At 58.1% G+C, this 26,402-nt stretch overlaps 1 protein-coding gene across 2 annotated transcripts in view; it reads left to right on the top strand.

The window, feature by feature from the left end:
- CCDC13 (coiled-coil domain containing 13) overlaps positions 1-26,402 on the top strand; it is a 37,731-nt gene that overhangs the window by 7,279 nt on the left and 4,050 nt on the right. Inside the window, exons 2-14 of one of the 2 annotated variants that reach the window (XM_024566084.3) lie at positions 832-1,058; positions 2,840-2,988; positions 6,742-6,884; positions 8,395-8,484; positions 12,220-12,336; positions 13,519-13,623; positions 15,632-15,793; positions 16,576-16,752; positions 18,023-18,229; positions 20,194-20,333; positions 20,799-20,882; positions 22,992-23,114; positions 26,232-26,386. In XM_024566084.3, the coding sequence (XP_024421852.2) occupies positions 838-1,058; positions 2,840-2,988; positions 6,742-6,884; positions 8,395-8,484; positions 12,220-12,336; positions 13,519-13,623; positions 15,632-15,793; positions 16,576-16,752; positions 18,023-18,229; positions 20,194-20,333; positions 20,799-20,882; positions 22,992-23,114; positions 26,232-26,386 (1,873 nt within the window). In that variant the 5' untranslated portion in view covers positions 832-837. The remainder of the gene's footprint in view (positions 1-831; positions 1,059-2,839; positions 2,989-6,741; positions 6,885-8,394; positions 8,485-12,219; positions 12,337-13,518; positions 13,624-15,631; positions 15,794-16,575; positions 16,753-18,022; positions 18,230-20,193; positions 20,334-20,798; positions 20,883-22,991; positions 23,115-26,231; positions 26,387-26,402) is intronic. The other variant, XM_045199885.2, reaches the window with a different exon arrangement.

Genomic DNA, 26,402 nt, shown 5'->3' with positions numbered 1-26,402 from the left:
TGGAGAGCAGGCCGGGGTTCGCCTGGGATTGGGACGGGCAGGGGGACTGGCTGCAGAGGGGCCCCAAGGAACTTTCTGGTGCGATAGAAATGTTCTATCGTGGTGACGGGGGTTTACACAGGTGCATGTATCTGTCACCACTCATTTGCACACCCCAAATTGGTGTATAATATTGTGTGCAGATCACACTTCAACGGAGCAGATTAAAAAGAAAACAGACAGAACTCATCCTCAGTGGCAGAGGTCAGAATAGTGGTTACCTTACGGTGGGGGGGGGGACGATGGACTGGAGAGGGCACCAGGTAGGCTGCCCAGGGACAGGTGGTGCCCTATACCTCGGTGGTCGCCAGCCGAGTGTGTATTTATGTAAAGATTCACTGAACTGGGTACTCAGGATTTATGCCCTTTACTGCATGTAAATGACACCTCAATTTTAAAAGTAAGGACTGAGTCCCATTCCTAGGAATTGGGATTTAGTGGGTCCAGGCCTGTGCCCTGGCCTTGGTATATTTTAGGAGATTGTAATGTTCAGCAGGAGTCAGCGCCACAGGAAGGGCTGAGGCGTTGCGTCTGAGTGATGGGGGAGCGTTCTGATGCCATTCGCAGCCTGGTGGCCCCGCCAGGGCTAGTGGAGGGAGCTCTGCTCAGCTTTGGCTTCCAGGGCGTTTGAGTGGGGCTGGGTCCTCTGAGCTTCCACGTGGCCACACGCAAAGCTGAGCGGGAAACTGCAGGGCTGGGGCCGTACACGGGGCTGACTATGCACTGAGCGCTCTTGGGGAACCTGCCCTGTGTGGGGTTTGCTCCAGCTCGGGCTTTTTCCCTGACTCCTAGGTCAAGATGGCCACGGATGAAGGCTCGCAGGACACCTTGAGGCTCCAGTTCAAGGCCATGCAGGAGATGCAGCTTAAAAGGTTGCAGAAGCGGATGGAGAAACAGAAGGAAAAGGAGCTGAGCCTCAGTGGCAGAGCTGACGACCCGAAAGATCCCTTAGAGACCTTGGATGGCCTCAGCCCTCTCCAAGCCGGGGAGCAAAACTCGAAAGACAGCTTCGAGCAGAGGTAAAGGCAGGTTTGACCCCTGCCAGGAGCACCATGGGGAGGTCGGCAGGTGGGGGGTCATGGCTGCAGACAATCAGTCAGGTCGACTAGGTGCGCATTTATCAGGTGAGACGCAGGGGTTGACACAAGGGTTGACACTGAAGACTCTTGTGTCTGATGGAAGGTCCGCGCTCCTGTGGACAAAATTTCACAGGAAACATACTTAAAAACCCTGTAAAGTCACAGTGAAATTGGGAACTCCTCAGGGTGTAGTTTACTCACTTGGATTTTCTTATGTAGTTAGTCTCCCGTGGACACTGTTTGGGTCTCTGAGGAGCTAGCTGGCTGACTTCGATGGCCATCGAAAGTCATTGTCCCAGGCTCGTCTCCGGGACAATGACTTTCCGGTGCCAACGTCCCTTTCCTGACATGACACATACACCTGTCTGTCCCGAAGGAGCCCTTGGTGGGTTCCTTGCTGTTTCACAGTTGGTGGGAAAGTTGTAAAGGGTCCAGAACCTTTTCGGTTTGCTCTGAATTTGCCGTCACACAGATGCATACTCATCTGTGCCGGTTACGAGAAATGGGAGTTTGTACTGACACAAAATTCCCTGCTTGCGGTTTTTACATAAAAAACGTAACAGTTGTTGAGCTGTCTCCTTGTTTCTGGCTTCACCTGGAGTCTGTTTTCTCCATCTTCAAATTCTACTTTTCATGGCTTCTCAATTTTCAGTACGGTCTACCAAAAATGCTAATTGAGGGACAAAAATAAAGATCTCTCAATAATTGAAAAAAAAATTCATGCAAGTCTTCAGTATTAGCTCTACCTGTTTGGGAACGATTTGCCCAAATCTGAGAAACTGGAACTGATGGAGACTTGAGCCATCGATGGGTGAACGGCAACAATAGTCACAGCTCTTTCCTAAGTTACTGTAACCTGGAGCCCCTATAACTCACCCGCTCCCTGAGCCACTGTCTCCCAGAGCCTGCCCCATTCGCAACGATGGACGTGATCCCAGACGTACCGTCGCGGGTCACTCGTGTTCTGAAAAGAGCCTTGCAGACTGTTTATGGCGCCCAGCCCACCACCTGTTCTGGTTCTCTGAGCAGGTTCTGCCTGGTCTTCTAATGCACATGGGCATCGAAGACTGTCACTGTTCTAAGAATGCCCTTAGCTGCAGCTCCCGAGTTTTATCGCAGATCGCTTCCGCGGTCCGTCCGGTCTACATGCTTCATCACACACATTGTGATTTCTTCTTAATCCACCAACAATTCAGGAGGGTGCTGGGTTTTGTTTTAGTTCCAAACATAGGTTTGCAGTGTTGTTTTCTTATTTTATTCTTGCTGTATTTTTAGTGTTGATTTCTAATTCCAGTCTATTGCTATGAAAGAAAGCGGTCTGCGTGATGCCCGTTGTTTGGAATTTGCTAGGACTGCCTTTGTAGACTGTATTAGGACATCTTTGTGTGTGTCCCAGGGGTGTTTCAAAGTAAAATGAATTCTCCGTGCGGGGGTTTTATGTCGCTCTCTGTTAAATCCACGGTAAACCACGTTCTTCAAAACTTCTTTCCCCTTTTGCATGTGTGTGAAAGTGCGTGTGGCACGCGTGTGCTGAGCCACTCTGTTTGGAGACCATGTGTTAGCATCTGCTCACTGAGGTGTCCCTAATTCCTCATTCCTATTTTGCACAGACCAGTTCTTATCACCACCTAGGGCCCCACGAGGGGCAGCAAACCCGGGCGCGGAGGCCTGACCCTGGGCCCGGGCCCGTGGGGAGGCAATAATCGGCCTCTGCCTTGCAGGGCGCTTGAAGACGAGATGGAGCAGCTTCGTAGTCAGCTCCGGGAGACCATGGACGAGAACGGGCGGCTGTACAAGCTGCTGAAGGAAAGGGACTTCGAAATCAAGCACCTCAAAAAGAAAATCGAGGAGGACAGATTTGCCTTCACAGGTAGCTCCCCCATGGTTGTGACCGTCCCTGCCCTGAATCCCAGGTGCCCTGAAGCCTGGGCCCAGCCGTGATGGAGCCTGCCCAGCAGGGCAAACAGCAGGTTCCACAGGGCAGGTGCCCAAGTGAGAGGGTGAGGGGCCGGCTGTGGCCCAGCTCATCCAGATGTGTCCTGGGAATGAGGGAGTGGGGGGGAGAGAGAGTGGGCCGAGGAGGCCCGCATGCCAGGACGTGGGAATGGGAGAGCAGTCGGGACAGCGGGGCAGCAATGGGCTTCTGGGTGGTGTTGGTGACTCAGCTGGGACTCGGGACATGGTCCTGCATGGTGCTGGCTGCATGTTCAGTGAGCCAACAAAGTCCATTTTGGGTTGCTGCTCCAGCTCCAGCACAGAATGGTGGAAGTGAAAAAGCCCCGGTAGTAATGGGCATTTACTCGCACGGCTGCCCCAGATGGGACAAGGAAGCTAGCTGTTCCCGGGGATTTCCTAGCACCCAGCATGGTCTACAATGAACCTTGGCCCCTTCAAGGCCAGGCTGGACCTTGGCTAACACTGTTGGTAGAGACCTTGACACCATGGATCTGGTGGGGACTGTGGCTTTGTGGGTTTAAGGTTGACCTTAGCCCTGGGGGTGTGGGCTGGACGTTGGCGCTGTGGTTATGAGCTAGACCTTGACCCTGTGGATCTTGGTCAAGGTGGGGACCTTGGCCTCTGTTCCAGGTATGCCCATTGAGCAATTCCCAGGTGGCTGACTAATAAACCACAAAGTCAACTCACCAGTCACAGAGAGCAGCGGGCCTCACCCAGCATCTGCCAGAGCGCCCCTCCCTGTCTGTGGCCTTAAATGCCTTTAAGGGTGGGCACACCCACCCAGGGGACCCGTGCTGGATTAAACAGCAAGGGGCTTCGGCATCCTAAAGACCCCTGGAGGTCTACTGTGTCTCCCTCCATGCTTTGGCCTTTTCTGTATGAAACAAAACACCAAAGACCAGGCTTTGTGTTGTGAGGACAGAAGCACACTTGGGGTTCAGATGTGAAGGGGCAGCTTGCCCTCTGGCCAGGCTGTGGAGAAGCTGCTCGGGCTCCAGGGAGAGCAGGAGGTCCTCCGTGCCCGCAGGAGACCCAGGAGACAGGACCTGGGCTGCTCCCTCTCCCCAGCCCGCCCTGCGTCCCCTCTCTCTGCCTGTCCCTTCCAGCTCACTCATGGCCTCACCTGGTTGCCTCCCCGCTCTCCCTTAAATCTCCCCTCTTAAATCCAGTTCATACTCTGAAGTCACCATTTCTGATTTGCAGCTCCGCCCGTGTTTGGAAGAGAAATGTCTGACTGGCCCAGTTCGTGTTTTTAAACGAGGCCGCACGTGACAGGCTGAGGGCAGCTGAGACACTGGTTTTCCTTCGGCGGGATTTTTAGTGACCATTATAGTTTAGTGTTTTTATTTTATTTTCAGTTTTTTAAAGATTTTTATTTATTTATTTTTAGAGAGAGGGAAAGGGAGGGAGAAAGAGAGGGAGAGAAACATCCCTGTGTGGTTGCCTCCTGAGTGCCCTCTCCTGGGGACTTGGCTCGCAACCCAGGCCTGTGCCTGGACTAGGAATCGAACCCTTCGATTCACAGGTGGGCACTCAATCTGCTGAGCTACACCAGCCAGGGTAATATAGTGTAGTTTCTTAAACTATATTTCTGTGTACTGTTTATTAGCGATTGCTCTAGGGGTTGCACACTTTGCTCTCACAGTCGACTTAGAATCCCTGTTCTTATCACTGCAAGTGGAATGAAGAAACTTTACCTCCGTGTGGCTCCCTTTTCCTCCTCGTTCTGTTGCAGCTTCTATATTTATTATTTCCATATATTGAAAATCCCATCAGACAGTCTTACCGTATTCGCTTTCAACTATGAGACGTAAAGAACGTAAGGAGACTAGAACAGTCCTCTCTATCTACCCAGATACTGAGCATTTCTGAGCTGTCCTTTCGCCGCTGGCCCACTGTCAACGGGAGGCAGCTCCAGAGCGGGGCGTGTCTGGAGACAGGGTTGGGCAAGAATCGGAAAAAATACCCAGAGGATGTCTCCCATTGTCCCCGAGCTCCCCTCCCTGCCCTCGGGATTAGCGACGGCTCTCTTGGACCTCTTTCTGATGTCAGGTTCCGGGATTCGTACTGCCTTTGAGTCCTGGGAGGAAGGCACAGCCCAGCGGACTCCTGCTGGGCCACTCATACCTCTAGGCCTGGTTTCCTCCCCGGGTGCTGAGCCCTTCCTCCTGTCTGTCCTCCTCCTGTTCTGCAGACAGGACGTGAGGTTGCCGGGGGCCGCTGCTCCTAGTTGCCTTACTCACTGCCTAGCTTGGGCCAGCAGCCCAAGTGCGGGCTGAGCCGACCTGAAAACCTTCAAACACCTTTGTTCACGGTCTTGTTCTGAGGTGCACTACAGCCTCAAAAGTAGTCTTAAGAAGGTGTCTCTGCCGACGACCCAGTGCTGGAGCATCGGAAGCACTCAGGGACCTTGCAGGCCATCCAGCCAAAACCGCCTTTGTGCAGATGGAAAGCTGCCCTCCAGAGAAGGCAAGGGACTGCAAAGCCACCCGGTGGCCACGCGGGTCCAGCCCCCACAGCCTGCCTTCTGTAGCGCCCCACGCCACCCTGTTTACATCCCTCCAGCCACCCCTTGTACAGCCTCTGCCCTTGCCACAGCCTTCCAGCTGCTTCCTCAGCACTTTCCTGCCTCCGGGCCTTTGCGCTTGCTCTTTCCTCTGCTGAGAACACTCTTCTGCATGGCTGGTCCCTCGCGTTGTTCAGCCGGGTCTCTGTCCACAGTTCCCTCCTCAGAGCGGCCTTTCCCGATGGCTCCTGAAATAGCATCACCCCATCTCTCTCATCCCCTTGCCCAGCATTGGCTTATTTCAAAGCCCTTACTCCTCCCAGTTATTACAATACATATTGATGTTTATTCTTCTATAATCTGTCAGTCTTTTCTATTCACCACTGAATCCCTCACACCAAGAGCCTTCAGCACGCGGTAGAAACTCCGTAAACACATGCGTTTGCATCGTTAGGTGTAGCCACAGAATTCCGCGAAGAGGCGACCACACAATTTCAGCAGCATTCAGCCGTGAGGGTCGATGTAGCTCCGCCACCTGGGGGTTGTTGGCTGGGGGTCCGCTGACCTCAGCCAGGCTTGGCTGGGGTGGGCCAGCTCTGTTCCAGGCGTCTCTCTTCCTCTTCCTGGGACCAGCCAGCTGGCCTGCGTGTGCTGTTCCCGTGGAGGTGGCATAGGCGAAAAGGGCGAGTTTCCCTGCACTTTCAAGCCTCCACCTCCACCTTGTCTGCTGACACCCACTGGCCCGACAAGTCCTTGGCTGAGTCCAGAGTCAGGCAGGCAGGCTCGAGGGCCCAGGGGGGGCCCCCTTCTCACTGGGGGGCACAGCAATGTCGCAGGGCACGAGGTGTGGACACGTGACCCTGTCACTGAGGAGGGCAGGAAGAATTGGTACAATAAACTCGTCTCCCATAGAATTAAAACTCTGCTTCCCGACTTTGTAATTTCCCCGGAACACGCTGAGTCCCTGAGTGGCTGTGTTCTGCTCGCCGGAGCTGGGTCTCAGGGAGCCTGGGTGTGGGGTGGCTCTCCTGATCCCCCGCCCCTCTGTGCGTATGCCACCGCGCAGCCTGCGCTTTCAAAACCCTGGCCGTCGGTGGCGTAGCTTGAGTTGGCTGTGTTGGCTGCGTTTTTAACTGACCTCACCGTTTTCCTTCATTTTAGGGACAGCTGGTGTGGCGGGGGATGTGATCGCCACCAAAATTGTCGAGCTGTCCAAGAAGAACCGGGTGCTGATGGCAGAGTCAGAGGGCGCGAAAACCAGAGTGAAGCAGCTGAGCAAGCGTGTCCAGGAGCTGGAGCAGGAGGTGAGCATCCCCGGTCATTCCTGCCCCTAGAGAGGACTCGGCACCTGGGCCTCCCCTCCAGAAGGGGGAGCCACACTTAGGTGCTTTGGGTCCTTCTGAAGGGCTTGTGGGTCAGTGTTGTCAATGAGTTTCTTAGTCCTTGTCACATCCTGAGAGTGGAAAGTGTGTGGGGAAGTGAGGGGACACGGGTCATGGAGAGGCAGCCCGGCACAGAGGTTACGACACGGAGCTGGAGCCCAGCTGCCCAGGTGTGGGTCTCAGCTCCATCCCTGACTTGCTTGGTGGCTTTGAGCAAGTTATAAACGCTCTGTGCCTTTGTTCCCCCATCTGTCACCTGGCAGTAAACAGAGTACTCACCTTTGGGACTAAATGGCGTCACATTGCACAATACTTAGAACAGGACCTGGCATGCAGTAAGCACTAGATAAATGTTTGCCGAATACATGAACAGGGATCCTTGCTAACTGGAAGCTATAAGTCTCACTTCTGTCCGTCTGCCCTTTCTGCTGCCCCCTGCCCTCCCACAGCTACTCACTAAGCCCTCCAGCCAGGCAAGGGCGCAGCCCAAGCAGTTCATGGTCTCTTAGCAGCTAGAACAGGGCCCATGGCCAGACAGGACCTACACAGCTTCTGCCTGTATGGCTGAAGGAGCCGAGGCTGGGAGAGGTTAAGAGGCCTCTAAGTCGCGCCGTGTGTGGTGCGGGACTTCAGATCCAGTTCTGTTGCTCTCCAAAACCCTCCTCAGCCATTGTACTTGGCATGGAGTTGGAGCTGCGTATTCTGTAAAACATTCTTTGAGAACATCTCAGGCTCTGTGCCAGGCCTGGGGAGACTGTGGGGAACAAAACAGGGCAGGCCCTTGCCCTCCTGGGAGATAGACCAGCACCCGGGGCCTCTCAGAGGAGCAGCCTGCACAGGGGTCCCCGCAGGACGAGATGGAGCAGACTCTGGGAGGGCCCCGCCAGCAGGTGTGAAGGCCCCGAGCTGGGAAGACGGTCCGAAAGGAGATGAGTGTGGCTGGGAGTGGAACCACATGAGGTCACCGAGCTGGAGGGGCCACATCCAGCCTTGTTCAGAGACGGGGCGTGGTCTTCGTGTGAAGGGCAGTGGGGGACACCAGTAAGGGTCTGTCGGCTGTCTGTGTGTGGTGGCGGTCTTGGCCCCCAGGCCTGGCCCGACCAGTAGGTTCCTCAATATCTCCTCATTTGGGACCTGAAGCTTCTGATCCCCCCCCCCAACCCCACCCCGCAGACGGCTGTTAGAACTCCGGGATGCTATCAATTGGGTTTTGGGCAAATCCCAGGGCTGCTCCTCTGTGGGGCTGGGAGACAGGCAGACAACCCACCACGCCCTCTCCCACCACACAGCTAGCAAAGGCGATTCTTCCACTGGTGATCCTAACGGGCACGGAAAAGTGGCCACGCACCCAAGGGTGGCACCAGAGCACTTCACTTGGGCACTGCAATTGCCAAGCAGAATTAAATACCAAGTGTAAGGTTTGCTTTTTCAGCTGCAGACGGCCCTGGCCAGGCTGCCAGCCAAGGGGGCCACCGACACAGGAACTAGGACGCCGAGGGCCCAGACGGGAGACAGAGACTTGGTATGAATTCTCTTCTGTGCTGGGGAGTCAGTGAGGCAGCTGGCGGCCCAGGTCTCTCCCATTCCATGGCATGCAGGGGCCTCAGTCCAGGGTCCACCCACCTCCGCTGCATTGGGGAGCAGGTGCCACCATCGCAGGGTCCTCAGGAGCACCATCGGGGAGCAGTGACCAAGCCAGGAAGGCCCCAGCTGACACCCGTGAGGGTCTCACTCTAATTCAGTCCCCAGAGAGGGGGTCAGGAGGGGCCTGAGGACCCTGGAGCTATAGAATTTCAGAACCAGGAGGGAGGGCCTGGTCCAGCTGGCTGCCCACTTTCAGCCCACTGGGGAGATAACCAACTTCTACCTCACCCTAGAAACAGGGAGCTCACTGCTGCCCCATGGAGCCCTGCTTTGGGGGGCAGTTTATGTTGTGGCACCCCAAGTCTAAGAGTAAAGTGACTAGGGAATGGGGGCTTGTTCCCACGATTCCACTTTACTCGACAGCGATGAACCCAGGAGGTGTGAACTGCAGCTCCATGGAAGAAGGCAGGCTGGCCCTGTAGGCTGCCGGGAGGGGCACGGAGCCCAAGTCAGACAGGAGGTAGCTCCAGAGTCTCAAGAACACCCCAGGAGGCCTCCCCGGGGGGTTTCCTGGGAAGCCAGACCAGTGGGTGATGCAGGGGTCCAAGCTTGAGGACTCCTTTCCCAGCCCCACCTCCCACTGCCTGCAGCTCTGGACCGAGTCGCTTCGTGCCTGTCCTGAGTAGAATTCCAGCCCCGTGTGCAGTGATGGGCCCCGCAGGTGTCAGGGGTGGGTATGCCTCCTGAGGCCTCTCTTATGCAAACCCTCTCGATGCTGGGGAGGTGGAAGAGGGGCTCCACGCTCAGCAGAGGCCACCCCTGGTTTGTCCAGAGCGCCGAGCACGGCCTTGTGCCTGACCCTGACTAGAGCTGCCCTGGATGGTAAAGTGCTTGTCCAGGCCCTTGTTGAGCCCTGTGACCCAAAGAATCAGACAGGGCCTCTGTCCAGCGGGGAGTTCCAGAGGACAGATGAGTGGCCATATTAAAGGAAGGAGGCAGACAGGGCCTCCTGAGAGAGGCCGGGCTCTGAGGTCACAGAGGGAGCAGGCCCCTTGCCTGCGGGTGCTGGGAGGGGGCATGGAGGGGGCTCCAGAGGGGGGCCTTGCTGAAGAAGGAGTGTGGGGGAGGGTCTCCCACCAGGCAAGCCGAGGCGCAGAGGCCAGGGAGCCGTCAGCACTTGCATCAGGTTCGCTAGCTGGGAGTCAGCTGGATGACTGATGCCTGCCTGCGGCCCAGTGCTGGGGCGTGAGAGGGAAAGGGGAACGTGGGGCAGGGAGAGCGGGGGTGGGGCCACCATGGAGGGCAGCCTTGAGGGCAGCTGGAGGAGCCCTTCCAGCTTTCTCCTGTGGCTGCAGGGAGCCTGGCAGGTTTCTGACAGCAGAGTGGGTGATGGGCCTCCGGTCTCAATGCATCGGCACTGTGCGTTTTTTCTGGGCCTCCTCTGATCGCAGAGAACAAAAGCAATGTCCCCCTCCACAGACTGTGCAGGCGGCCCTGAGCCACACTGCCAAGGCCTGCAGGCTTGCTCCACATTCTGGCCCCAGAGCTGTGAGCTCCCTCCCTCCTGAGTGGGGCAGGCAGCCCTCCCTCGCTGGGGCTGCAGGGGCCAGTGGCGTGAGCTGGCGCTGTCTGCTCCCTGTGGGCTGGGTTTCAGGTATTTCCTCAAAGAACCCAGCCCGTACCCAAGGCCCTGACAAAACCTGTGGAATTTCACTCTGGTCAGAGACAGCTCTGAGGTGGCAGGAGGAAGCTCTGGCCCCGCTGCCCAGGAGGGGGGACTGGGCACGGCCGGCAGCAGAGGGGTGAGAGCTGAGCATGAACGTGGGCCCCACCCTGACAGAGCACCGAACGAGCACCATCGGGCCCTCCCTCAGCCCCTCCTCCAGCTGCCCTGCCGTGTCGGGTTAGGGCCCTGGCACCGCCCTCTGTCACAATCTGCCTTACATGTGTTATCCTACCAACAAGCACAGGACCCTGGAGGCTGGGTTTGCAACCCCATTTTACAGATGAGGAAACAGCGTTCTAGATCCAGGTCCTCTCTGTGCACTCGTCCCGTGTTCCGAGCAGGCTGCCAGTGGGCACACGGGGGGCTCATGCTCCCTCGCAGCCCCCATGTCCCCACCCAGCAGGGCTGGTGGGGCAAAGGGCACCGAGATCTGACAGGCGGGGGTGTTGCCGCCCACTGCAGGGCAGGCTCAAAGCAGCACTGAAGCAGGTAGAAGACAGCACCCAGCAGCAGTGAGGAGGGGTGGCAGACAGCAAAATGTGGCTTAGAAAAAGATACATTTGGGTTTCGTGTAAGTTTCCAGCATGCAGCTCCTGCTCACATTGGAGGTTCTCTGCAGCCCCGTGGTGGTGCTGCGGAAGCGGGACAGGGAGGCGTTTCGTACCCGTTCCCTAGATGAGGAAACCCGACGCGGCTAGGCTTTCCGGGCCGCGTGTCCAGGTCTCGTCTCCCTAGCTGTGGTTTTCGGCTGGGCTGCCCAGAGCCTTCAGGGCCCATGGAACGTCCCAGACCCCGGCAGCTCAGATCTGCCTGTCTCACTGGCTGTCACACTGAGCTGCTCAATGAAACTCAGAGAGCCGCAGCAGTCCCCGCCCTGCTTCCCCGAAGTCCAGCCCAGCTGGTGTGTTGGGACAGGAGCAGACAGTCTCAAGGTCACTGCTGGAGGGGACGCTCAGCCCACCAGCCACCATTCCTGCTGCCACGAGGCCTGGATGTCAGCAGCAGCTTACGGGAGTCGGGGGAGAGAGAGTCAGCCGGTGCAGCGGGAGGAGCAGGCTCCTGAGCCCACTGCTCTCACCGCCCTCCCCACCCCACCCCGCCGTGTGCCAGGGGCAAGTTGCTTCCTCTCTCTGAGTCTTATTTTCAGCACTTCAGGGAGGGGTTTGAATGGGCTGACCTCAGCATACCTTTCCCACCAAACTTCCGCAATTCTCAGGATCTTCTACTGAAGACAGAATAATGGGCAGCATTCAAATCGTTTCAACCAAACATCATTATTATTTTATTAATTACTAAGAATTTCAGCAGGCAGATTCTCGTGGTTGCTGCAGCTCTACCAGCCACAGATGGAGCATTTGGGGATTAAACGGGGTCCTCACTTCTATTCAGTGAGCTCGCTGCCAGGAAAGGGAGCCCCAGGCCCGGGCTGCAGATTCCAGGAGAGGGAGGCCCCGAGTTTGGGTGGTCGAGGCCCTCCTGCCAAGCCAGGGTTGCCTTGTGCAAAGGAACTAGGTCCCTCTTTACCCCAAGTGAAGACAAATGTGCTGTGATGCGGTCTCTGGTCTCCGGGCACAGCAGAGCGTCCACACCCAGAGAGTGTCTGGAGGTGCGGAGCCTGTGGGACCCCTCTGTGGCCACCACCAGTGTGAGGATGTGTGCAACACTCAGAACAAAGGGCAGGACCCACACCCACACTGCCCGGTCCCCACCCAGGCACCCTGCGCCTCGGGGACTTGCCCTCCAGCAACAGCCTCTGCTGGCATCTGCAAGGGGCCGCTGGGAGAGCCTGCCTCGCAGGGTGTGTGAGGGCTGAATGGGCTGCTCCTTGTCCAGCACTTAGCGTGGCGCCCAGCGCATGCTGGGGTAAACAGGGGCTGCAGTTGTTATTACTGTGGAGACAATGAGTGACTGCTCACTCATTGCCTCCATCCCGTCTTCCCCCACCAGCCGGAGGCCCCAGAGGTGAAGGTCGTGCAGGACAGGCTGGTGGCCGCCAACCTGAAGATGAGTGACCTCCGCAACCAGATCCAGTCTCTGAGGCAGGAGCTCCGGATGGCCCAGAAGGTATTTCAGAGCCAGGCTTCAGGTCTCCTTGGCGGGGGCTGGGCTCAGGAAGGGCATGACAGGGACAATGGGCCCCATTCAGGGACTGGAGAAGGCTTGGCCCCGTGAGCATCACGCTGCTTGCTCTGGGTTGAGCCCCAGGGCCAGAGACACCCTTCCAGCAGCTCTGGAAACAGACCCTTTGGGTGAGCAGGGTTGCTGGCCACCTGAGGGGCCCTGCGTACACGCCCTTGATGTGCCCGTCCAGCTGTGGACCGAGGACAGTGCTACCCAACCAGGCAGAGTCCTTAAAATCTTCCTTGTGCCCTGCGGTGCGCACCCAGACAGATCCTGGGTCCCTCCTTCGTAAGCCACCTTGGACGTAGAAGCCCGGCCAGGACTGCCTTCTGCCCTCTGCTGTCTGTAATATCAGAAAATGAATAGGTTGTTTGTGTATTAAAGGCCCCTTTCAAAGGAAAATCCTCAGACTTGGGATGCAGGCCCAGCTGGTTCATTATTTATTTGTATTTACACAGTGAATTCTCTGGCGTTTGTCTTTCCGGCTGGAACCACTCAGACGGGCCAAGATTTCCAAAACAGTGCTCTATTGTAGAAACAAGCCCCAGAGACTCCGCGCGCTAGCTCAGGTTTCCGACAGGCTTCGGAGGGGCCCAAGGCCCCAGCCGAGCGTGTTGCCCGCAGGTGGGGCCTGAACACCTCCGGCCAACAGCCACAGCGCCCGGCCCCTCTGGAACCGAGCACCCCTGGGTGACATGCAGAGGCCCTCTTTGCTCTCAGGCACGGCCCCTTGTCGGTGGCTCTTCTCAGAGGGCAAGGCACTTCCTGGTGGAGCCGTCCAGAACAGGCTCAGTTCTTGGTGACCGTGAACATATTCAGGAAGCGGACGGTCTTGGTCGACCTTGCGGTTCACTCATCCCAGAGTATGTCAAGAGCAAGGGGCCTCGCCTGGGCCTTGTCGGCAGCTCCTTGTCCCCTCTGAGCATCTGCCGTGTGGGATGAGGGGTCTACTGCTTTCCCAGGGCCAGCTGCACTCGGGGCCCGTTTGGCTGGCCTTCGGGGAGGGAGGAAGGTTGGCCGGGCAGAGTCCAGGCCTCCTGGGAGCCTCTGAACGGGCAGCAGCCCTGGGGCCCTGCTGGGGCCTCCTCTCTCTGCTGGCCTCACCGAAGGCCCCACCCTGTTCAGGTGTTGGCCAGCGAGGTCGGGGAAGATGTGAATGTCCAGCAGCTTCTGTCCTCACCGGGGACCTGGAGGGGCCGGGCTCAACAAATTCTCGTTTTGCAGAGCAAGGTGAGTGAGCCGTCAGACTTCTCCTGGCCCCGGACACTGGGCTTGAAATGCCCCAGAAAGACCCGCACCAGCCCCCAGCAGAGCCTAGAGCCCAGAAAAGGCCCCCTGCAGGGCCATTGTTCCACATTCCCCCCACCCAGCCTGATTTTAATTTGTTACTTAATGAACAAGCATTTACATAACAGTTACCATGTGCCAGGCCCTGGTGCTCAGCACATGCCGAGGCCTTTGATTTATTTGACTGCAGGCCTATTTTTTTCTCCCCCAAGTTTATGTAAATGTGCGTGACTAGTGTACTTTGTAGGCTTTTTCCAGTTTTGTCCAGATGTTTGTAGGCTTTAAAAGTTTTAATTACGCAATAAAAACTTAGCTTTGTCTCCCTCTTAATGTTCTAAACATTTGGAGCATCCTCAGAGCCCGACTGCTGGGACTCAAACCCCTGCTCTCCGCTCACCAGCTGTGTGGCCTCCGGCAGGGGCGTTCCTCTCTGTGTGCCTCGGGTGCCTCGTCTGTCCACGGAGGGTGAGGAAGGATGAGTCAGTGTGGGTAAAATGCTCAGCACAGGGCCAGGCATGGAGGAAGCTCTGTACTGAGGTTAGCTGTGGTTATCTTCCTCGTTTTTGCCTTCATACCAAGAAACACCAGCAGGTGTATAACTTCCCCGGTTGCCAAGCACTTTGCCTTCACCCCAGGGACTTCAGGGTCGCAGCCCCTGGCAGGTGGCTTTTATCTTCAGGGTTTCCCGGCACATCCTTGATGCCAACAAGAAGGGGGAAAGGTCTCAGAAAAACTGTAATTACTGACCAGTGTGTGGCCTTCGGGTTCAAGAGACCGGAGTGTGTGTCTGCTGAGTCACCCATCACCAAGTTCCGTGGCCTCAGGCAATTCCCTGCTGTGTGCCTCAGTCTCCTCACCTGTAAAATGGACAGGATCGCACTGGATTTTTCTTGTGCGGTTTTGAGGGTTAAATGAAATAACCCTGGTAAAGCACAGCGCTTGGACATAATAAGCACTCCACACATTAATTATCTTTGTTGTTAAATAGTGTAAATAGTTAGAAGTAATCCTGTGTTCTTCGATGCTTAATGGAATGACCACACAAGGCCACACGAGGGCGCTGTGGTGTGTTTCCACACGTGGCCCTTCCCTAGTGAGCTAGTGCATTTTGCCCCGGCTCAGGTTTACCCAGCTTTGTCCCATCACTCCTGTTATGTCGTGGTGAGGACCGTGGCTACAAGGACCCTAGGGATTTCCCACTTTAACCCCAGCGTGGTAAAGCCATTGTTCCGTGGGATGACATCTCCCAGCCCCTTGCCGAGATGAGAGCCTTTGAGCACCGGACTCTGAGCCAAGGGCTTCCCCGGGGCCACCTTAGGGTTTCTCGAAGTTGCCTTAGCCTGAGTATCTCCCATAGCACTGGTGCAAAACGCAGGTCCCCAGGCCCTTCCCCTGGAGCTCTGACATACTGATCTAAGCTTTGTTGTTCCGAGAGGCGTTTCAGGGATTCCCAGGCTCAGACAAGTTCAGGGCACTGAATGCTCCTAACAATGTTATCAGGGTGGACCCATAGGGCCATTTCACAGGTGAGAGACCCGAGATTCAGAGGGGTTACGTAATATGTGCGTGGCTGTAAGCGGCCAGGCACCTGGGGCCTCCCTGGCAGCACACCACCTCCTGGGTGTCTGTCTGTCAGAGCTCTTCCTGGTTCTGAGACCTCCCTTCCTCTCCCTCCCAGCTTCCTGGGGCCTCATGTCTGCTTCTCAGCCTCAAGACCCTCAGAGGTGGGGTGATTTTCCCCGCTTGTTTCGAAGTTTCTCTCTTCCACGCTAAACCTCTCTAGTTTTGCTCAGGGTGCCACTTGAGATCCCTCCCCACCCCAGGCCCTCTCACGTGGGGCTGCCATGTCCACCTGTCTGGTGGGGTTTCCCGGCACTCCCCAGGGCAGCCCCTCCGAGTGGTCAGTCTGCCCGCAGACTGCCGGTGGAACAACGAGTCTCACCGCCCTCAGGTTCGAGAGCTTGAGAAACAGTTGGGACAGACCCAGAGCCGGTCTGTGGGAGCAGCCAGTGACGAGCTGTCTGTCTGTCCAGACCCAAGGAAGCTGACGGCACAGGAGAGAAACCTGCTGAGGATCCGCATCTTGGAGAGGGAGAAACAGGAAGGCTGGGAGGTAATGTATACATGCCAAGGGGGATGTCAGTCAGCTGGGCACGTGGCCCCAGAGATCCTGACACCCTGGCAAGGACTCAGAGACACCCCTGAGAGGCAGGAGACACCCGGGGGTTTGGGTCACCTCTGTGCATGCTCCTCACATCCTGTTGATCCAGCTTGAGCCTCCTGACGGGCTCGTGAACTTTGGGTGGCCCCATCCTGGCTGGTTTGGAGATGCTGGACCCGAAACTTTCACTGTAGAAGGAGAGGGAACGCGTCCCGGTCCCGGACAGGGGCTAGGGTTAGATGGTCCTGAAGCAGGAGCACTCCGGGCTGATGAAAGAGGTGGGATCTGCTCCAGGGCCTGCATCTCCCGGCGGGAACAGAGTGTCAGAGCCAAACTCCCCCTGGCTGATCCAGGAAGGGGATGTATTGGCCCTTGTAGCCAAAAAGTCAAGAGGTGGCCTCAGTGCAGGCACAGATGGATCCAGGCAGGGGTGGAGGGGTGGGGACCGCCCCTGGAGGACAGGCCTGGAGGTGGCCAGAAGGTTCCCTGTCATGTCTGACTCTGGCAGAGCAGGGCAGCTGCCTGCATGCTTGAACCCATCGTCATCCACTAAGTGACACCTGCCGTGTGCTCGGGCAAGAGCTGGGGTCAGGGCCCCGGCTCTACTGACTTGCTCCGTGGCCCTCGGCCAGTCCCCTCTCCACTCTGGGCCTCCCCATGAGCAGGAGCGAGGGCCCAGCTGTGCTCGAGGGCCCACTCAGCCCCCTACCGGGGCCATACTTTTCTGCTTCCAGAAACTTGCGGGTGAGCGGGACAGCCTGCAGAGAGAGCTGGAAGAGCTGAGAAAGAGGTCTGAGGGCCTGAGGGCCCGGAACAAGGTGCTGGCGAGCGAAGCGAAGACCCTCCGGAGTCAAATGGGGACCCTCGTGGAGAAGGGCAGGCACGACGACGAACTCATTGACGCCCTCATGGTGCGGCCCAGCATGCGGGTGGGGAATTGGGCCCAGCCACAGGGAGCGCTCGCTTGCCCCCAAATGTCCCCTGCATAACCCAGAAGCCCATTGTCTCCAGCTGGACCCCAGCCCCAAAGCCCCGCCCCAGGGACAGGAGCAGCTCAGGGGCTGCCCACGGGTGCAGAGAGGGCATGCAGTGTGAGGCCCGCGTCAGGCTGAAGCCACTGGGCCTGTGGACCCCAAAGGAGAGAGAAATGGTGACAGGGACGGCTGGGATCACACCCTGGCTTGCTTTTCATCCAGGAATGGGAGGGACGACTGAGGGGCCGGTACAAATCCTTCTCACTGTGGTGACACGGGGCTCGCCCCTTCTGGGCCCCCGGGGACCAGCTTATAATGGCTAGTGGCCAACAGAGCCCCAGGGTCATGTATCACAATCCCATTTCACAGATGGGGCAAGTTCTTGGTTAGAAAAGTCATCCGAGACCATGCAGTTGAGTTCAAACCAGGTCCATCCGGCTGTGAAACCTTCTTTGAGGAGCAGCGCCGCGCTGCTGCCTGGACCCTGGCTGGCCTATTCTTTCTGGGGCCTGCGGCACCCCAGGGTCTTGCCTCTGAATTCCAAGTTGTGCTTAAGGGTGGCCACGCCTGGTTGACCAGGGTCCACAGGGGAACTAACGCTGGTTTAGGCCCTGCCTTAGTCCACGATCATTTCCTCTGCGGGTGGTGGGCGGGGCACAGGACACCAGAAAGCTGGGCCTGCCTCTGCTGATACCTTACTGTGTGCCCCTAGGCCAGTTGCATCCCCTCTCTGAGCCTCAGCTCCCAGTTTTAAAATAAGGTGCAAGGCTGGAGGTCCCCTGAGGTCCCGGTGTATCACCATTCTTTGTCACTGAAGGTGACATGATGAGAGCTGGTCCGGGTCTCCCAGCAGCATAGAATAGGGCTTCTTTTTACCCAAATATAACCCACCCCCCGGCCGAGGGGCCACCATCTGAGCTGCTTTCTGTCATCCTGAGAGCCCCTTGGATGTCCTTTTTGGCCCCGATCTGAGGGAGAAGGAAGTTGAAGGCAGGAAAAGGGCATGGCTGCCACCTGCCTGGTGAACCTCCCAGCATGCAAACAAGAAGGAGTTCCTCCTGCTTTTCAGGGGAACACCAGTGTCCCACTGTGAGGTTTCTGCAGGCACGGGGAATGGTGGGGTACTGGTGGCGGGGGCAGTCTTCCCTTGTCCCTCCTTACCCAGGGGCTGTGGCTGCCCTCCTGCCCTCCTTCTTGGCACCCCCAGGACCAGCTGAAGCAGCTCCAGGAGATCCTGGGAAGCCTGAGTCTTCAGGAGGAGAAGACACGAGCCTCCCAGCACCACCTGGGCCAGCAGCTCAACAACGAGGCTCAGCAGAGCAGCAGCCTCGTCGCCCAGCTGCGCGCCATGGTGGCTGAGCGGGAGGCCAAGGTGCGGCAGCTGGAGCTGGAGATTGGGCAACTCAGCGTGCAGGTGAGCAGGGCGCTGGCTCGGCCCAGCATCCAAAGACATCTCAGCTGCTCCCACGTCTTTCCACCGGCCTTTATTTAGGTCGCACCACATCCTACCTGGTCCCACTTTGGCTCCCTGCTTCCATCTGGCTCTCCAGCCCATTCTGCACACACCTTTCCTCTCTAAGGCGCAAACCCGAACGTCTCCCTGCTCTGCATAAAATCTGTCAGTGGCTTCCCAATCACCCTTGTTGTCACGCAGTCCTCCAGGGCCCGGCTCCTTCCAGCTCACCTCTTGATCCCCAGCTGTGTCCCTCATCCTCCTGATCCAATATGGTGGCTGGAGTGCCAGCCTTCACACTCACATCCCAGGCAGCAGCAGGAAGTCACACTTCCTCATCCAGCCTGCAGGGCACCACTTGACCAGCTCTTGCTGCCACCTCTCCCTCACCTTCCCTCCATCCCTCCTGTTCCCCCACACTCTGGCCACACTTGGCCCTGCCCTCTCCCCACTCCAGACCTGTGTGCACACCTTCCGTTTCCAGCTTCACCCCATGCCTGGCCGGCTACCTCCCCGGCCCTTAGGTCTCACTTATCTAGTCTGAGCGCCTCTGGGAAGCCACAGGGTCCACCCCCCGTCCCCCGCCCCCGCCATCATGCAACCCTCCCTCATACTCTGTGAGTCCCTGTGCGTCCCTGAGCTGAGCTTCTGTCACACCGTGCAATCGCTTCCCAGTTGTCTCCCCCAAGTCCCCCTGGAGGGGACACAGACCAGGGCAGCATCCTCGCGCAGACGCTCAGGACGTGCTGAGTGCACGGGCTCCTGAAGATATGTCACCTCAGCCGAGGCCTCGAGGGCGCAGCCCAGGCTGCGGGAGATCAGGCACCATGGTGCGGGGTGGGGGAGGGGGTTTGGTGACCTCTGGGGAGAAGGATTCCTTGACATCCACACAGGTTTCCCAGTGACAAAGGCGCCTCCCAGCCAGGTTGACTGGCACAGCCACAGGTGTGTCTCAGAGCGTCCCAGACCCCAGTTCCCGGGGCTCTGTGGTCCAGTCAGAGGATGGAAGCCAGGAAGCCCTTGTTCCCAGGCTGGTGCTGGCTGCTGTTGGCGGTTTGCCCTGCAGCCACAGGATTGGCCGAGGTAGAGAATGCCAAAGCCCCCGAGGCCCAGGGCGAGCCAGGGGTATGAGCAAGGCCTGGGGATGGAGCAGGTGTGGTAATGAGGGGGGCATCTCCTTCCGGTCCCCAGGCTCACCAGGGAGTGAAGTCTGAAGGGGCACCCAGCACCTTCACCTCACCACGTCCTGGCTCCAGGTACAAAAAAGTGGACCGACTGATCCTCCCCTCAAAGGTCACCAGCCTGCTGGGGGCCAAACACGACCCACCAGACAAGTTGGCATGTGCCATGAGTTTTGCTCAGAATGGGTGGCACTGGGGCACAGCAGGTTGTTTTGCCTCATACCAACTGTCCACTCCCTGCTGACCAGGATCCTGCTGGGGTCCTCCAAGAGTCCTGCTTCAGCCAGCCCGCGAAACCCAGCCCCGGCCCAAGGCTGCCGGCCTTGCTGAGGCCCTGTTGGCCTGTCTGGCTCCAGGTGCCTGGAACATCCAAGTGTCTCCAGCTGACAAAGGCAGCTGGCTTCAGTCGCAGCTGGCTTCAGTCACACCTGGCAGTGTGGGTGGGGCTGCCAGGAGAGATGGGCCCACTCGGGACGTCAGTCTCTGATCTGCCCGCAGGCCACGCACTTCCCCTTGAGACCTGACTGTCCTCACCCCAGGCAGCTCCCTTTCTGAAGGGAGGCATTGTGAGATGCCATTATCATGCGAGGAGGCCCTTCACCAAACAGGCCTCGCCTTTCACTCCTGAAAAGAAGCGGCTTTCATGTCCCCTGAAAGCCTCAAAGTCAAGCCAAGGCCCCCTCCTGGCTTATCCAGGCCTCTGAGCCAAACCCTGAGAATTGACCCCATGTCTGTTCCCTGCAGTATCATCAGAATAAAGGAGGGGGCGAGGGGTCCAGCGGGCCCAAGGTCAACCCCCCGTACACCACATTCCTGGAGGACCCCGGCCTGGCCAAGCCCCCGGCCTCCGCAGGTGATTGCGGCGGCAGGCTCGGGTCTTCTCGGTGAGTAACGAATGGGCCGGCGGGGTTGGGGAGTGGAGATCAACTATTCAGGAGACAGGATGTTTCCTGCTGCCTCTGCTGGGAAGCCACGGCTGCACTTTTAAGGTGGCCGTGGCCTTGTCCTTCCCATCCGCGCGCCTCTCCTCTTTCATTAGTGCCGCACTGGCGTGAAGGAGCTGCCAGGCCCAGATGGTACCGCTGCAAAAGCGTCTGGTTGCCTCTCCCTTTAAAATCCTCTCGGAAGTCACCAGCTTCTAGGACTCAAGGCTGGACTGCTGGAGGCTCCCTCTGATGTCTCCTGGTTCTCTCGTTTTGAGCTGAGTTCTGGAGAGAAGAGCAGCAAACCCACAGGGCTGCTGCCAGGACCCATGCGGGCCAGCTCCTTGGGCCCCCCAGATCCCTGCTGGACCTGTGCCCCACCCAGCCTGCCTTCCCATGGTGACAAGCCCCTTCACCTTCACACAGCTCTGTGACCAGCCTTGGCCACACACTCGTGGAATCTTCTCTCACGTGGCCTTCCCTGCCCAGTCCTCATGGGGCCTCACCCAGGTAAGCACCCCGGTTCCCCGGGCCCTCTCGGCCCTTCCCATCCTTCATAGCTCAGCCAGGATGGCCTTCCCATTCGGAGAAGGGAAACTGAGGCCACACCAAGGCCAGCAACTTTTCCAAGGTTACCTAGGGACATGGAGGGCCAGGGAGGGCCAGCGCCTTGTCCAAGCTGATAGGCTCAGAACCAGCCTTGGGCTCTGATTCTAGCGTTCCTGCCACCACAGAGCTAGCGGGGATCTTCCAGGGCCCAGAACCCAGCACCTTCCCTTGTCTTCTCTTGCCCACTGAGAACCAGTCTCTCGGGGAGGACTTTGCGTCACACGCGCCCCTACTGTGAGGCTCCGATACCTCCTGGTTCTCTGGCCCCATCTTTGCAATGGAATCAAGACTCGGGGCTAAAATGGGCCCTTTGTTCCTCCTGCCAGCGCACAGATAAAGGGAAGCTTTGTCCTGCCTCTGAGCCCTGTCCTGCGCACCCCACCACCCCTCCGTCAGTGGAACCCAGCCCCTGCCAGCAGCCACCCCACCCCCGCCCACAGGCAGGCCGCTCAGGTTCTGGGGCAGAGCCCCTGAGTGGGACTAGCCCCTCCTCTGACTTGCCTTGTGGCTCCACGCAAATGAGGAAGTACCTGAGGCAGCTCTGGCCTGGCATTTGGCAGCACAGGAACGGGGGCCGAGGCGGGCCCTGCAACTGTCCCTCTCATCAGAGGGCACGAGGGGGGGGGACAAGGGGGCCAAGTCTGAGCCCTGGGGCTTGTGCCACGGAGAGAAGGGACAGGTGCCATCTCGCTGAGGTTTCAGCACAGCAGCAGCAGCAGGGGGATGGACCAGATGACCCCTCGAGGTCCCTTCCAGGCCCGCGTGGCCGGGACCTTTGCACGCACAGGGATGTAGGAGCCAGTGCTCTCCCGGCTGCCCAGCCTGCTGGTTCTCCCACAACATTCAGTGAACCAGGCCACGCACAGGCCTTGCCTTCATGGAACTTACTGTCCCCTCCCATCAGTGACAGGGCCGGCATGCAGGGGGCAGGAGTGACCCCAGAGAATGTGTCTGTCAGGGATGGTGTGGGGACTGGTGGGGTGCCTGGGAGCAGGGTGGGGGGAGGGAATCAGCCCCTTCCTCCAGCCGCCCCTCCCCCACACCGCTCACCCAGATCCTCTGGGGTCCGCCAGGCTAGATATGGCTTCCGAGTCAGCGGCCGGTCTGGTCCAGAGACGGGGATCCGGCGTTTCTGCCAGGCTCCCAGGTGATGCCCCCGCCGACGACTCGGAGACCACCCTCCCAGCAGCAAGGCCTTCGAGCACCTTTAGGAGACAGACCATGCGGAGCCCGTGCCCTCAGAGCCCAGCTCAACCGGCCCTGTGGCTCTGCGGAGGGACGGCTGGGCCCAGGGAGGGGAAGGAGCCTGGCCAAGACCACAGAGCACACCAGCCTCTGGGCTCGCGTGCCTGTGTCCTATGACGCTGGGAGAGCCAAGCCAGGGTCACCAGGGTCTCACTGGGACAGGCGAGGGCAGAGCAGAGAGCAGCTTGGGACTCCCACATCCTCTGGGGGGTGGGGAGCATTGAGGGCAGAGCTCACCTTCTGTCCTGACCCCAGCCCCCAGGTGAGGGGCTGCTGGGCAGGCCCCATGGTAAAGAAGGAGGCAGAACGGGACAAGTCACAGAGCCAGGTGTCCGGGGTCACAGAACGTGGGCTGGGTTGAGGCCAAGCTGAGACATGCAGGAGGGCCGGGGCAGGCTGGCATGGGGCAAGAAGCCAGGCCCCAGGTCACACAGCTACGGGGCACCCCAGGTCCCCAGAAGCCAGCCTCCACAGCAGCCAGACTAACTCGAGGCTCCTGCAGGGATGGGATGGGCAGAGGCGCTGATGCAGCCCTAGCCCTGGGGGAGGCTGGGATTGGAGCCAGCCATGGAAGGGCTAGAGGCTTCATCAGCAGGGCCAGCGATGCTGGGCTGAGGAGAAGCCAGGGGAGGAGGGCTGGGAGGGACTGGGTTGGCTTCCTTCTGACTATCCCTGACCATCACCAGCTCTGTCCCACCACCACAGGGGTGAGTGTATCTTCAGGTAGCCCTTCACATGATCTCGCCCCCTGGCCCTGGTCCCCAGGTTCTCGGACTCCCCAGTACAGAAAGGCTGGCAGGCTCAGGTGACGGAGTTCAAGGCTCTCTGGCAGGCTACCGAGGTGGAACGTGACCGGCTCACCGAGTTTGTCTCAGTCCTGCAGAAACGGTAACACCTGGACTCAGGGGCTCTCTTTCCTGGGCCTGTGTGGGCTGGGGTGGCCAGCCGGGCCTCTGGGATGGGGCCCGCCCTGTCCAGGGCTAGGGCCACCTTACTGGAGAGTTCGGCTCCCACAGTGTTGATCCGGGGAGTCCCCAGACACAGCGCATATACCCACCCGAGTGCCCCACAACCTGGGGGCCCTGTCATCACACTGTGGCTTGCCCTATCCGACATGCTCCCAACGGGGCTGTGGCAGTCAGGGGGACGTGAGGGGAGACTCTCAGGGGAGAGACTCTGGAGTAGTCAAATCAGTCAAGTCTCCCCCAACACTGAAAATCCATGGTGAGCATGGCACTGCCCTGGGCGCCCTTGGGGGCTAGACTGGCCCCTGGAATTACAAAGAGGGAGACAGCAGCTGAGAGCTGGGGCACTGAGGCTCCTCTGGGGAGAGCGAGGGAAGCGTGTGGCCCCAGGCAGTGGCCCAGGAGTACGGTTTCGCCCAAGGGGCTGTTGACAGGTTTCCATTCAGATAAATCAGTGCTCCTCACTCGAGTGACCCTTTTGGCAAGAAAGGCAGGTGCCCGGTCCAACACATGGCCTAACCATGTGACCCGCACCGTGACAGTATAAAGGACACCGTTGAATTTCTGCCCTAACAGGCCACCTCGCACATCAGTCAGGGTTCTTTGGTGACAGGCCAGAGAAGCCAACTCTGGCTAAGTGAAGGCGAAGGCAGATATTTGGAAGACACTGGCAGGCTCCAAGGCACAGAGCAGGAGAGAAGCTCACGAAGGTCCAGGAATCGTGGCAGCAGGAACCTTGGGTGGTCTCCCCTGGGCCCCTCGGGCACTGAAGGCCCAGTGGCTTTCAGTTTGAGTGCCCGTGGGTCTTGGGAGAGAAGGTCTAGCTGGCCTGGGTTTCCCGTGTCCCTCCCTGGACACAGGCCAGGCACCTTGACTGGAAGTACCTCCAGGAGCTCACGGATGGGAGAGGGACAGTTTGCCAAAGAGAAGAAAGGAATACCTTTACCAAAGCAGTTAGGGGTGCCGGCAAATGGTCACCAGATGGCCACCACCTCAGCAGTGACAAGTGATCAGTGTTACCTGTTGTCTTTTCCATAGTGCGCCGGAGGATCTGAGTTTCAGGCCTACCCAGGTCCAGCAGGAAGGAAACAGTGATTTTTTTCCGATGACGGAAGGGTGGTGGGCAGCACAAGCCTGCGGTCCACCAGATGGAAGAAACACAGTCCGGTCAGGCTTCCCTCCCATTTCCTTTGAGCTGCACCTGAGTCGTGCGGGCTTTGGGAGCCGGATGACTCAGTTATCTGTCTCTGTGTGAGAAACCGCCCCCAGCACGGTGGCTGCAGACATGACAGTTTATTCTTCACCGCTTAGGTGTCTTTTTACAAAGCACATACAAGGTCTGTCCAGAAAGTACCTGGCCACGTGCTGTGAAAAAGAGACATTTATTGAAGAAGACACACAGGACAGTGACGCCCCATCCCCCTTCACAGTGGGCACCTCGGGACCTCACACGGTTCTCCCAGTCGCCGTCAGCTGCCCTGTCGTATTTTCCTGAATCTCATTCATGGTCTGAAATCTCTTCCCTTTCAAAGGGACTTTAGTTTTGGAAAAAGCCAGACGTTGCGGGGCACCAAATCTGGGCTGTAGAGGGGCTGAGTCACCTGGGTGATTTGATGTTTCATCAAAAAACCCTGCACGGGACGTGATGCATGAGCAGGCGAGTTGTCGTGACGAAGCTGCCGGTCACCAGTAGTCGCCCGTAGCTGCGGCCTTCTGAGTCCTCCAAATAGTTTCTGCGGAGGAACGTTCAAGCTGAACGCTGGAACACAATCAACACGATGAGATCAAACAAGTCCTTCGTGCGAAATGACCACACAGCAAGGTCTTCGAGGGCCGTGAATTCCTGACAGGCGCACGGAACATAACAATAAGAATAACCATGGACAGCAATACACAGAAGACAATCCCTGACTCCAAGAGAAGCAACAATGGAGAAAGAAAATGTAACCATTCCATTTCCGCTGCAGCCCCCTGTAGGGGACAGGGTCGTCCTCCGTGCCGCTCGCTCCCGGCAGCTGAGCCTGTGAACTCTTTATGTTACACAGCAAAGGGGACTGTGCCCGTGGAATTATCATTATGGACCCTAAATAGGAAGATTATCCCAGATTACTGGGTGGGCCCAATGTAATCACTTGAGCCCTTAAAAGCAGAGAAATTTCTCCCGCTGGGGGCTCTGTCAGGGAGATGCTGCGGAAGCCAGAGAGAGTCACAGGGTGAGAAGGGTACCTGCCTGGAGGGGACGATGGAGGGGGCCACGTGGCCCCTGAAAGGTGATAATGACCCAGCCAACAACTAGCAGGAAACAGAGACCTCAGTCCTTCAACAGGAACTGAATTCTTCGGATGACCTGGATGAATCCAGAAGCGGATTCTCCCCCAGAACCTCCAGTTGGGAGCCCAGGTCAGCAAGCACCTTGACGGACTTGTGGAGCCCAGAGCAGAGACGCCAACAGGACCAGCTGGACTCGGACTTAGAGGACCGTGACCGTAACTACGTGTCACTGTAAGCTGTTACGTTTGTGGTCATGTTACGGCAGCAATAAAAACAAATGCTCCACCTAATGTTAATGCCGCCCCCCAAATGGCAACATAACCGCACTGTGGGGTGCAGAGGTGATTCCGTTGGGTAAGGGGGGAGTATTGAAATAAAGCTATGCTCTCCTGTTGCACGGCGGGAGGTCAAAAGGTTATATTTAACCCTTGAAAGTAGCAGCACAAGCATCTGTGGAAATGAGGCAGAGTGCAGTCGCAGCGGCAGCTGAAAATGTTGGAAGGGGTTGCCTCTGGCGAGCAGGAACTGGGAGTGATGGGGAGAGGGCAGCGGGCAGGTTTCTACATTTTAAGCCTTGGAGAGCGGTGGGATTTTTTTAATGCACGTTCCTGTTGGAATACGTCACTGCGATAAACGTGAAGAACCGGCGCCACCGCCACCCGTGTAAGAAGTGTGCACCCCTTTGAGAGCCGGAGCGGGTGGGCTGGGGAGGGGGCTGCGCAGCCTGCCAGGGCGCATGGCAGCCCCTTGCATGTCCTCTCATCCCCAGGGTGGAGGAGAGCAACAGCAAGCTTCTGGAGTCAGAGCGGAAGCTGCAGGAGGAGCGGCAGCGCACGGTGGTGCTGGAGCAGCACGTGGAGAAGATGCGCCTGGAGCCTGGGAGGGCAGCTGGCTCTCAGAAAGCAGCTTCCCGCAGCAAAGCAGGTGGGGCTGGCCCACG

The sequence above is a fragment of the Desmodus rotundus genome, chromosome 8 (assembly GCF_022682495.2).
Source record: "Desmodus rotundus isolate HL8 chromosome 8, HLdesRot8A.1, whole genome shotgun sequence".
In the NCBI taxonomy this organism is placed as follows: Eukaryota; Metazoa; Chordata; class Mammalia; order Chiroptera; family Phyllostomidae; genus Desmodus; species Desmodus rotundus.
The sequence above is the reverse complement of the archived record's forward strand: the minus strand, read 5'-3'. Positions and strand labels throughout refer to the sequence as shown.